General features: G+C 38.2%; 1 protein-coding gene across 2 annotated transcripts in view; it reads left to right on the top strand.

The window, feature by feature from the left end:
• Positions 1–3074: 3074 nt before the first annotated feature.
• The window catches only part of ctdspla (CTD (carboxy-terminal domain, RNA polymerase II, polypeptide A) small phosphatase-like a), a 34576-nt gene continuing 23695 nt past the window's right edge, over positions 3075–13955 (top strand). For both annotated transcript variants that reach the window (XM_028434487.1, XM_028434486.1), the window contains exon 1: positions 3075–3579. In XM_028434487.1, the coding sequence (XP_028290288.1) occupies positions 3504–3579 (76 nt within the window). In that variant the 5' untranslated portion in view covers positions 3075–3503. The remainder of the gene's footprint in view (positions 3580–13955) is intronic.

Below are 13955 nucleotides of genomic sequence, written 5' to 3'. Positions count from 1 at the left end.
GGCCTTGGCGCCATTAAAGTGACAGCTAAGGTGAAGAGGGACGAACATTCACAGGCGTCAGCGCTGGCAGTGGACCAGACCACCATTTCATCTTCTATGCTCTTATTTTATGGTCCACTGGGACCCAGACATGATGGAGTTTGTTTGTTTATCTGTGCATGTGAAAGGGTGGACTTTATGTCGCTGGAAATCAGACTCGAGTTCAGTTTGTTATCCAAATTAGTTTGGGAAAGAAAGACAGACATTCTGTAATATAAATGGGATTTCAAAAGCATGCATATGTTGGAAAAATACATGTATACATAAGCTAAAATGCTAATGTAAAATAAAAACCACTTGTTAGCCTCGGCTCCTTGGCTCTCCTTTGTTAAAACCATCATAAAAGAGGCTATGGCACATTCTGATTTAATCTGTCTCTTCATGGAAGCCCACACAGGCTGCACAATGTTATGATCAGGCCCCTTTGGGGGCTGCACCATCTGTTCCAGGACTCACTGATATTGGGGTCACTGTCCTGCTGCTACTCCCTGATGGCGGTATACGAGCCAAAAGATTCACAACATGGCACAACAGGGGATGGCCTATTTCACAGTTGTGAATAGATACCACATAATGGTTCCATGACATGACTAATTCATTCATATCACACTAATATTAAATGAATGTACTGATGAATTTGGGGGTGTTTAGTATAAAGGTGAAGAGAGACATGTCCTGCAAGAATTTGGACAATTTAGGAAAACCAAAGTGCCTGCACAGATACTGGAGAATACTGGAAAACAGTTGTAAAGGGAAAACAAATCTGTATGTGCTTTGAAAATTGTATTGCCTATGTACTGTATTTACTTAAAATTCTAATAACACAAAATCTCAAATAAGAGCTGGAAAAAGTAGAGCGGCACAAGGACGTCTGCAGGTCAAAGAGGATATGAAGACGGATAGAAACACAATTATTCTGTACTGTAAAAGGTATTTCACTAAGACAAAATAAATTCTTAAAATATATATATATGATACATTTTAGGTTGAAGCATGTCAACTACTGCATCAAGTTATTGTTGAAAATGATACATATAAATAGTAATCATTATAAATCAAAATACACAGTATAACAATTTACATATTTTTACAGAAACACAATAAATCTGAGGCCAACGGTGCAATTTACAGCCAGATCTTTGGTGGCGTCCTGTCTAAAGTCTAAAGTGAGACACAGAAACAGTATGCAGATATATGTGATGGGACGATACACTTAGTTCACAATACGATACGTTAAACGATAATAGGCTCACATTAAAGGGAAAAAAGACAAAAAAGTTACAGTTGGGAAATTAGACATGCTTTTATTTCACTAACTCTGGACATACTGTACTACATACAGTATTTACTCTATGACCTTTTCAACTAAAAGTGGACCACAGGGGCTAAATACAAATAAAACTAAACAGACCTGACATTGACAATACGTCTTGTGCTGTTTAAATATGACGATATCTTCGATATATATTCCCACCTTTAACATACATATATACATACTGTACATATACCTTGAAATTGTTCATATTTTCCCACAATTTTGCTTCTTAAGTCCTCTTCATTCTCTTCTCCATGCTTGGTGTGACACGCCAAACACAAAGATTGAGTCCATTTTTAAACATTGTGACTGGCTTCAGCTATGATTTCTATATTATTCCAATTTTGTCCAGTCCATTTTTAAAAATTAGTTTGTAAAATTATGTACATTTTTGTGTTTTTTGCAATGCACATGAAGGAAATAAACATATGTATGACAAACACATTTGTGATTGCAACTATTTCTGGGAGAAATGGTGCGCCAATACTTTCATCCGCCCTGTGCATATACGGGGCAACCATGGCTCAGAGGATCATCCAATAACGGAAGGGTTGCGGGTTTAAATCGTGTGTTTTGGCAAGGCACTTCACCCACATTGCCCAGTATGAATGTGGTGGTCGGAGGGACCGATGATGCACTACTGTCAGTCTGCCCCAGGGCATTGGTGGCTACAGTAGTAGCTTACCACCACCACCATGTATGGAGTGAATAATGCACATCAACGTAAAAGTGCTTTGAGTGTCTATGAAAAATCCAATCTAATAATTAAGCATCAGAGTTGGGTCAATTATAATCGTAATTGCGTAATTGATAATTAATTACAATTATGGTGTAATTATAATTGTTATTTTTAAAATCTGCTGCTGTTGTAATCGTAATTAACATATAATTGACTGTAATTGAAATTGCCATGAAAATTCTAAAAAAAAATTGTCATTTATAATTAAAACGCAAAACTGGGGAACCATGTTACAGTTATGTATACAGGTCTACACATGTTACCTTTAAAAAAATTGAAATCTAGGCGTATACTTAGACAAAAAAAGGCTCAGACACCCACACCAAAAATATTAAAACCTATTGTTTCATTGATTAAGGAGCCTAACAAGGTAACCAATAGATGAAAAAGAAATTAGATTATAGATATTTGTTTTTAGTGTATGTTACACCTGATTTAGGACCAGTTATCATAAGAGATGCTAACAGAAAGCTAACACAAGAGGAATGTTAACTTTTATTAGGCTATTTATTTCAGGTTCAGTAATGGTGGTTAATTGTAATTGAACTTTAGTCATTGAGAACATAATTGTAATTGACTTTCTGAGGATAAAACATATTTGTAATTAGAAAACATGCTGGTCACTGTAATTGTAATTGAACCGTAATTAAAAACTTCATTGTAACTGAAAAATGTGATTGACCCAACCCGGTTACACCTATACATAGAATGGCAAAGTACAAATTAAATGATATAGCCATATAGCTTTAACTCAATTCTATTTAGACATATATATCACCTTCACAAAAAAATAAAAAATAAAAAATTATGAGAAGAAGGTTGTTAAATTTGATTGTTTCATGAAAAAACATAAATGTTTGGTGTTTTTAAACAACAAAGCAGACAATAAATATAGCTGTGAATGTTGTTCTGGGAGAAATGGAGCAGAAATATTCCACATAAAATGTAGGGGATGATTTGGGTCAGTGTTGGATGGATGTTGTTGTGACCGCAGCAGCAGCAGCCGCAGCCGCAGCAGCAGCAGGACAGTCGCCATCACTGGATGAACGCAGTCAGTGGATGTTGATGAGTTTGCAGTGAAGCCGGAGCGTTTTACAGCAGCAGAAGGCGGGGGCTGTGCTGCCTGCCTGCTACGGACGACCACGGACTCCGTGCGCGGGACTATGACGCGTCGCTGTTCGTCTCCTATGCCTCGGACCGTCCCCTCAGAGCCCCGGACACTGACAGGCCGTGTTGGGGGGAATGGGAGCGCGCACTCGGACTGAGAGCTGCTTGTTTTAATTGTGGCCGACAGCGGACAGTGTAGCCTGCGCGCAGCTTGGGGACTCTGTAGTAACACTACAAGACTCTGTAATGAATGCCAAGGAATAATAAAACGGTGCAGCCCAAGGCGCGTAACATCTAGTTTCCATGGACAACACGTCCATAATAACACAGGTCTCAAACCCCAAAGAAGAGGAGAGCATTTCTTCATGCCAGGATAAAGGTAAGGCGCACAGAAACGGCTCGTTTTTTTACGCGCGGTCATTTTTTGCTTGTTGTTGGTTTCCTCTGCTATGTATTTTGGTGCAGCCGGTGGTTGTTTGTGATTATTCTGCAGCAAGACGGATAACCCTCCATTGTTCATGTAAAGACCATAAAAAACCCTATATGGCCTGTAATTTATAGAATACTGCTTGACCAGGACGTAAATATATATTTTTATTCTATCCCTTTGAATAAAAACATGCGGTTTTTCATAATTATGAACAGGGTAGGGGGGCAGGTACTCTCCTTTCTCCTTGAATTACTGTCACCCCTTCACATAATGCTGATAACTATTCCTGAGCCCATCATTAAGTACATTTGATTTGATCTAGTCTATTTTCTAGTTATTTTCTGTTAGATTAGTTGGAAATGAAACATCCTAAACGACAATAAATGTATTGCACATGAGTATGAGTACAATAGGGCATTCTTTAAGACCACACACACACACTCACACACACACACACACACACACACACACACACACACACGCACACACACACACACACACACACACACACACACACACACACACACACACTGTGAGAAATTCCCACTTTCATCTGTGCAAAGAAGTCCCTGAAAACAACAGCTGCTCTCCAGATTACAGAGGCTGAAGAAAAACACATTCTCTCTCTGCTGTTTTGATCAAGAGCTGCCACTTTACAATGTGCTGATGACATAATCTGACAAATTCCCCTTCATGAGTCAAGAGTTTCAAAGCATTTTTCACTTGCTGTTGAGTTGTTTTGTATGCCAATAACTCTGAAACTCCTTGAAGTCACTCACAGTCGACTCCACCGTGTACTGTTTGCTGAGCAGCGAGAGAAGAAAGTGGAGAAAACATGGAGGCGACTGGATATCTCCAAACCAGTGGCTGCACGCTTTTTTCGTCAACAGGGAACATTTTCCCGCGTCTTTGTTGGAGAAAAGGTCACCCTGTCAGTTCACCCTCTGCTGAGCCACAGTGGCATACATGAACGTGTGTGACTCAGTGGCCTCTCAGCCAGAGCTTCAACAATCCAGCAACTATAAAGGGGACAGGGACTTGTTCTGATTAGAAATCTACAAGTAAATGTTTATACCGAGGGCAGGGTTTGGTTTCATAATTGAATATCAGAAAAAACACATATGTTGGGATTATGTTTGAACAATTTAACATCAAGAATAGGGGTGTGCATTGCCTTGAATCTGACGATACGATTCACGATTTCCATGTCACAATACAATAAATCGTGACATATCCCTATATTAAACCATATGATACACATCGCGAAATCAGTAATTACAGATTTAAATTTCACAAGTACAAAATGGTATGAAATACAACTTATTTCCTGTTTTTCTAACTTGCAGGAACACGTCAATTAGGAGTGTGACGATATCTCAATACGGCGATATATTGCTATATTTTTGTGCTATCGATCTTTTTTTTTTTTTTTCAAAACTTTTTTCTGCTTTTTCACTAAAATGTGCAGGTAGGTCTTCACAGAAATGTTGTCACTGTTTGTTGAAGGAACCAATATATTATTTACTGGGATATTGCACTATAATGGTGTGACTGGTAAGAAAGACCCTATTTTTTGTTTACAGAAAGCACTATTGCAGATACTTATTCGTTTGTTGTTATTTACAGACATGTTGCACTAAAATAGTGTCACTGTTCATAGGACACTTTTTCAATTTATTGTCTTTCAGAGACATTAAATAAAAATTAAATTTTTTGACTTAATCTTTTTTCTTCTTGTTATGTCATTGATTATCGTAGATTGATTTCTGACCAATATATTGATAATCGCAGTATCGTCATATCACGAGATAATCGTATTGCGAGCTATGTATCTCGTATCGTATTGTATCGTGAGGTACCCAGAGGTTACCACCCCTAACGTCAATGGTAACTAACTGTAATTCAAGTACTAATAGAGGGTTTTCACGGCGCGTCATCCATCGCGTCATCAATCCGGAAGTCGCCATTTTGGAGATAAAACAGAAAATCCTGAATTTCGAGACAAAATGGTGAACTATTGCCGTGTTTTTGGCTGTACCAATGGGTCAAACAGTGGGACACATTTGGAGTTTTATAGATTGCCAAAAATAATAACAAATCAGGGAGAACAATCTCACAAGTTATCAGAGGAAAGGAGGCACTTGTTGCTAGCAAAGCTAAACCAGGAACTACGAGGCAACATCCAAATTTGTTGGGCCCATTTCTTTGTCAGGTAAGTAAATTGTTGTTTGCAGCAGCTCTTAACTAATTTTCTAGTGTGATGATAATGATATAATTCATATCAGCGCCAAAACAACCCGTCATAAGAACAGTTTCTTCCCACAGGCTGTCACTCTAATGAACGCTAAACAGTCAAAGACTGTCAGACCCGTGGCTGTGAAATAACCCTGGAACTAAATTGTAACTGTGAATGTACATACACGTATATCATTTAATTTAAACGTACATCTACGCACACTCATTAATGTAAATACTGGAAAAGATAATCACGTTTACTTCATCTTCCTTTTGCACTACTCACCACTGCAGGTTAGTTTTTAACCTACTGATGATGTGTTGTTGCAATATTCCGATGTTTGTCCAGATTTTTGCCTCGTAGATCCTGGTTTAGCTTTGCTAGCCACAAGCGCCTCCTTTCCTCTGATAACTTGTGAGATTGTTCTCCTTGATTTGTTATATTTTTTGGCAATCCATAAAACTACAAATGTGTCTCACTGTTTGACCCATTGGTACAGCCAAAAACACGGCAATAGTTCACCATTTTGTCTGTTTGTAGAGCTGCTGCTTTATCTCCAAAATGGCGACTTCTGGGTTGATGACGCGCTGTGAAAACCCTCTATAAAAAAAAACAAAAAAACAAGTGGTATGTTTATTAAACTGTCAAATTACATTTTTCTAAAAAGTTTAACCTTTGCTTCTACAACAGATTCTGATTCTAAGTTCTCAAATTATTTAAAAAAAAAAAAAGTGGCCAGTATTATTTTTATGAAAATAAAGTGCAGTCAACATCCAAGCTAAAATGCATGGAGGGGTGAGGTTGTGTAACATTGTCAAATGTGGTTAACTGACACCTAGTGACCGGGCGTTTATGTGTTATATTTATGTTAGCGCAATTAAATGTTACAAAACATGATTAAAAAAATCGATATGGATGTTTTCTGGATCGATAGAATAATTGTGCGGTGAAATATTGCAATATAACGCTGAATCGATTTTTTTTCTCACACCCTTAATAAAGACCTTTTCAAATACTGCACAATTCCCAAATAGTCATGTTTGAAACATCCAGCTTGCCTTGAACTGTAAATCTCTGTCATGTGGAATGATGACAATTAATCTGCCAGAATAAATCCCAGGGTCAGTCACCGACCACATGCATGCACGCATACACACCACACACACATCACACACACACGTTAATCAAATGGCTGCTGACACACAAAGTACACTCAGGAAGCGTCCATGCCCTGGACTCCCCCGGCTCTGTCAGAACGGACAACAGACAGCACTTGTTGTCCACTGGAGATGCTCCGTGACCTGCTTGGGCTGTGCTGCTGAAGCCATGAACCATTGCACACACACACACACACACACACTGGGTCACACACTGACATGCTGAATATTTCAGAGCACAGGCGTTCTATTTTCAGAGTCCTATCGGTTTCATTCCATCCGGCAAAGGCGAAGCGACTTGTTAGAGCCAATTTCTTTTAAGTCATGTGGTCAGGTACGGATTGTAGCTTCATGCATTATGGAGTTGGTTAAAGGAGGTGATTTTTAGGGATCACTTCCTTTTTCACATTGAGCTTGTATCAAAGCTAGATTTGTACTCGTTGTTGTGTTGCTTCCATTCTAATGTCACATTTTTGATGTATTAGATTGAATTTTTTATTTCGTAGAGCAGCATTAAACCCAATCTTGGATATCAGTTTGAATTCAGCCTGAAAACGAATGTTGGATATCGGACTCAAATTTCCGATTTTTCTTTTTTTCCAATTCATTTTTTCATTTATTTTATACAATTGTAGAGTACTGTAGATATTGTGTTGAAGGTTAACATTGCTGTAACCAATTGGTTAATAATAAATGGATCAGTTTTTCTCATCCCTATACTGTTGCTGACTATTGTTCTCTGTTTGAGTAACATCACTTGATCAAGCCTTTTCTAACATTCCACACTACAAAATAAGTCATTTTTTTTTTTATATTAAAGAAAAAAAATAAAATGAAAATATCTATGATTCATGCTAATATCGGATGAATATCGGTATCGGCCGATACGCAAGGTTGCAATATCGGTATCATATCGGAAATGAAAAAGTTGTATCGGGACATCCCTAATTTATTTATCTTTTTCTAGTTCTGATGCAACAAATGGTAAATATTATACAATGATGTAACTGGACAGCTCCCATGTTGATCTGTTTAGCACTTTACCAGTGGGACAGGTGTCAATAAACAAGCTGTTTAACTTAAAACAGATCAGGTCTAATCTCACTTTAGCCATTCCCTGGAGGTACAGCATGGGTTCAGACCCTCCTGTAGAAAAACTTTTCGAAGCAAGAAGAAAAAAATGTGCTAAATGCCAATCTTTTGTCACGTGGGGATGAAGAAATTCATATTTCTGATACTTTGCACTTTTTTACACCAAATTATCCTACAAACGTGATTTCTTGTGGTTTTTCGTTAGACAAGGAAGGAGGACAGTGATTCGCTTGAGACTTTCCGTGTAAACCCGTTAAACAAACATTCACCATTGTTTTAACACAACTTACAGTTTGTTGGAAACACCAGAAATTAGTTGGGAAATCACTTTGGCAGAATCTTTTGGGGAAAACACAAGTAATCACAGAACACATCTATGCGTCTCCATATCCTACAATGCAATGCGCGAAATATTTCAGACAATTTCAACCTTTTTCGAGCAAATCATCTTTGATTTATGGATTTAGGAGCCCTACACTAAGGATTATTCTAATAATAATAAAAAAAAAAGTCTCCAGCAGCTTTAAATGTTAACTATCCATCCATCCATCATCCATAGTCTTTATTAACGGCTCAGATTTGACGTTTGAGATCTACGTACTGTGATTTCTGTCCACTTGAGTTGTGTTTTTTGAGCTTTACTCAGTTAGAAATGTTTTTCATTGCCTGAGAGAAACAAAATACCATACTCTAATTATACACTGCAGCCTTAGATGTCATGTACACATGGCTTTTGAGGTTTTTCCTGGAACAGTGTGTTATGTTGTGTGGACCACACCTGCAGTGGAATGTGAGTTATAAGCTACAGTAGGTGCTGGCTGTCATGCAGCCCTTGGCTCACCCTGCCACTTCCCTCTATACAGCACTTTGTCCTCATGACTGAACTGAAGGCTTGCATAAAGAAGGACAATCTTCTACTGAGTTATACGCGTCTCACCCTCTGGGGAATTACACTGGACTGACATGTTGGTATCATGAAGTCAATAATCTGTCAGTTTTGACCCAGAGGAGGAAGAAGAGAAAAGCTGCTCCTTATTACTGCTCCTATTTCAGCCATGGCTGCTTATTACTGTCGTCTGATGCTGAACTGGGGCCTTTATTGTCAAGAGTTGAACGTTTTCCTTTTAAGCCTAAGCTCCCGAACTGATAAGCCACTGTATGCTTGAGATCAGCTCATTTCTCCATATGTGGACGAACATGCCGGAAATAGAAGTCAGAAGACTTTTGATTTATGGTGTTGACATTTTTCAATCCATCAGCAGTTACTCATCAACCCGAGTTTCTGTAGGTGTTTGTTGCTGCGTTGCTCTCTTTTTGTTTTTTCTCATTCCATCCATCCATTTCTCACAGCCGCTTATCGTGATCAAGGTCCGCTGGAGCACAGAGACGGTTACGCTGTCTACGTTAGAAGAAAGAACAAGAACACGGTTACATTCAGCCATGACACCATATACTCTTGAGAACTCGAGCACAGAGAAGCACAGACACACTGACGAGCCCATGGCCTGAGCTTTGTACCCTCGGTTGTAAAAAAAAAATTATTGAAACCGTTAAATATGACTAATATATATATTTGTTATTAATGGTGATGCGTCATGGCGAAAACTACCAGCAGACTTTATTGCTGTCACACGTAATCTTTACATGAATCAAAATAACTTCAATTTCTTTCTTTAAAACATTACCACAGCATTACTTTTGGCAGCAAATTTAAATTTTTGACTAAATGGCAAGATAGTTTTAGTTTCATTTCAGTTTTAGTCTACTTTTAGTGAACTAAATCGGTTACAGATAAAGTCATGAGTTTATGCATCTTTGAAAGATTTAATTGCCTTTTATCAACCCGATATGGGATGGTATTGTTTGTAAACACACAGACAGGTTTGATATGATCAATACGTAAAATCGTATTAACTGTCATACGTCATCAAACACAATCATCTTACCTCCTATTGGATCACTTACCGACTAGTCCCGCCTTCCACGCAACAAAGCAAATTTTATACAGGATACCTTCCAAAATCTAACTTAGTTCTGATTGGATTTCATCCCATGTGGACATTATTTGTTTCGTTTTTATTAGTTAATGAAAATAGAAATATTTTTTGGTATAGTTTTTGTTCACGTGTATTTAAGAAAAAATTGTCATAGTCCTATACGGATTTTTTTTAGGGCCAATGCCGATACCGATTTTTTTTTTCAAATAGCCTTAGCCGATTATTGAACCGATGTTTGGAGCCGATGCTACTTTTGCTCCCTCAGTTTACATCGTTAAAATTACACAAAGATGATAACAAATGGTACGAGTCTCAATTAATAAAAAAAGGAACATTCATTGAAATGAACAAAGGTGAGGTAGAACAAGAACAAGTAAAAAAAATATTTAACAAATATTAAAAACAGGTGATGTAGAACAAGAACAAGTAAAAAATATTTCTTCTTTCTGTAAATAATACGGATCGGCAAACGCAGCAGACCGCATCGGCCGATGCCGATACACATAAAAAAACACAAAAATTGGCCGATAATAATGGCCAGCCGATGTATCGGTCTATTACTAGACGACATAAACTACAAAATTAACCGCTGACATTCTTTAGACTAACATTAATTACATAAGCATGACATTTTCCTAAACTTTGGTCATGGTAATACTCTGATCAGTGCATATCAGGTTGTGATGTTTCTGGTTTTTTCTCCCTTAGGCTCAAATGAGGTTGGGCTGAGATGTCTATGGCACCCTGTTCTGAGGCATGCTGTAATGCTTTAGTTTAGCATTCTCGTGTTATGGGGTTACGTCATCCTGTACGCTGGCCGCAAACAACAGAAACCCAGTGCAAAAAGTCAAAGTTCTTGTGCAAACAAACCACCTGGTAAACAGGGAATTTAGAGAATATGACGCAGATTTAACAGTTAAGGCTTAGGATTGAAGGCGAGTATTTGTTGGCTAAAGTCCTGAGAAGAGAACGACCTTTTCCTCATAGTTTTGCCCTCTCCTGGCTGGCATTCATCAAAAGTAATTGGCTATTTAAAAGTGAGATCATGTTTAGTTTCTAATGATTTTCTGCCACCATCTATGAATAATGGCTACCATCCAGTTTGTGAATGCGGAGCATCGCGGGTTTATACATTTTTCAATACAGATGAGTAGAAAAAGCAATCACGGGGATTCTAAAAGGCACACAGAGGCCTCATTGTCATCCTCTAGGGGTAATGGTGAATACTGTTTAACCTGTAAATCTCAGGGGCCTCTAAGTAGGACAGGCTGTGTGTGGAAATGTCAGGATGAATGGCTTTCACAGAGCAGAGGCTTGGGAAAGCAAGTGAGTCTCACACATGTACAATTAATTTAGTAAATAACAGCAACGATTCCCTTTTCAATTCACAATAAGCAGCAAGTGAATGTGTATTAATGTGAATTGCTGAGGATAGAAACGTAGTGATTCAGTGATTGCTCGTTTCAAGGTTGTTTTGCACTTTAAAGCAAATGACAGCATTTTGCACATTTCCTAGCCAGCGAGGGACATTTGTAAACTGTTACTCATTAGTGGGAAAAAATAGCATTGAGAAAACACTAGAAAAACAAAACAGCATGCAAAACATTCCGGTAAACCCTTTCTTTCTTTTTTAAAAGAAGGAAATCTATGTTTCAATGGTCTACTCATCTTTAGTTTTGGTCTTTTATCCCCTCCATCTGTCTCTTTTTATTTCTTTAGGGGATCATTACCGTTGGAGAGTTTTCACTCTTTTTATTTGATCCACTTTCGGGATCAATTTTACAGCATCATTAACGCCATCTCTTACTTTTAGGCTCCATGTTTAGTTGAAGACATGCGTTTAATTGCGTATGCATCGTGCGTTAAATAACAAACAGGCCTTTTCAGGATTTTCCATCAGCTCATTTGCTTTTTTCCGTGCTCGGGTTGATAAAAATAAGGGGAGGATATAATTAGATATATAAATAATAAAATGCTGCAGCCCCAAACAACGTAGGCTGTGTTGCTGCCGGTTGCGTAACTCTGGCAGAACAGTCAGATCTCCCTCATTATTTCTCCCCAAGCTCTCAGTGGGTTAATTCCCCTGCTCTTGACATCTCCTTTATTTGGCAGAGTGCGGGAGAAGCACTAGAGCTGGTTCTCGAGGGTCTTCAGGCTTCACACCCACGTCTCTGTGTCAGAGTTCACAGCAGCAGCGAGAACCCTTGCACAACATAGTGTATAAAGCACTGCAGCCTTGGCTAATGCAGTGGTTCTGAACCCTTTCAGCCCGCGACCCCCAAAAAATAATGGTGCCAGAAACTGGGGACCCCCACTGTACCTGAAGGTGGTTGAACACAGTTATGAACATTGAAGAACAGTCATCTGGAGACGGGGTCATCTATGAGGGGGGATAAAGGGGAGAGCTGTTTGGGGCCCATCCATAAAGTCAACAAAATTATGATTTATAATTGTTCTATGAATCTGTGATAACCACATTTATTTATTGATCTGAATACGATCCACTGTGATCCAGGAAACGTTTATTATTATGTGCATCATAGTATAAATAGTCATCTTAAAGATGTAAATCCTTGTGTTAATCAGAAATAAAATGGGTTGAAAGAGACCAAACATGTTGGAACAGGTGGTGAAATGGGATTTTAAAAACCTGCAGAAATTAGTTAAAAGTTGCAGATTAGAGTGAGCAAAAAAATGGACAGAAAAAGTGGTAAAAAGGGTTCTAAGTGTCAATAAAAGTGGGAACAATTAGTTCAAACTGGCAAAAAATGGGCATGACACATGGTGAATGTGGTTAAATTGGCAAAAAAAAAAAAAGCATGAAATATGATGAAAAAAGGTTGAAAGTGACAATAATGGGCCAACATATGCGACATTTAGGTGGGAAAAGTGGTGAAAAAAATAAGGTTTAAAAGTGCCAAAAATGTCTTGATAATTGACATTAGATGGTGAAGTTGCAGAAATAGGAGTAATGTAGCAAAAGTAGATTAAAGTTTGGTGTAGTTGCAGAAAAAGGGTAAATAGAAATAAGCAAAAATGGGCTAAAACTGTTCAAAATATATTCTTAGTTTCTTGAAGGCATCTGGTGACCCCAAAGTTGAGAACCCCTGGTCTAATGTACTTATTATTGAATGAACTATCTATATAATTTAATGTAGGGTGTATTTATATGAATTGCATGGGTATGTGTAAACAGATACGTAGGGAAATATAAAGCTGGGCAGCTGGGGGTCACTTAAGGCATCTGGTTGAGACTACATCCACAAGCTGGTGAATTTCAGCCTGGCACCGACTGTCTGTGTGGGGGAGTACAAAGGTTTAATGGGAGTTTATGTTCTCACACTGGGCTATTATTGTCTACTTGGCCTCACACACCAAGGACCCAGGTACAGGGCAAACTCAACACACAGATTGACACGCACAACTGTCAGCTCACCCAGTCTGCTGCTCTGATCAGCTCTGTATAGAGTATAGACTCACATGTTTGTCTCTCAGTGTGTGAACATATGCTTAAGTGAGTTTAGTGGCAGATGCTCTTTGGTGTGAATATTGTTTTGGAGGCAGTTCTGATGTACTGCAAGTGTAAATAATTTACTGATTTAAGCAATAAAACCTAATGATTAGTTTACACATAAAATGTGTTGCTCTGTTTGTGTAATGTGGTTATTTAATATAGTTTATCTTCTGTTTATGTATTTACTGAGGATGTATTGTTTTACATGTACTTTATTATTATTATTATTATTTTTTTTTTATCCAATAATCGATAACCAAATTTAGTCTGATTTTACCAATCAAGGTCCTCCATTGTACAGACTACAAAGGACTCGCCTGCTTTGCTGC

This window comes from Gouania willdenowi, chromosome 20 (assembly GCF_900634775.1).
Source record: "Gouania willdenowi chromosome 20, fGouWil2.1, whole genome shotgun sequence".
Taxonomy (NCBI): Eukaryota; Metazoa; Chordata; class Actinopteri; order Blenniiformes; family Gobiesocidae; genus Gouania; species Gouania willdenowi.
This window is presented reverse-complemented; position numbering and strand designations above follow the sequence as displayed.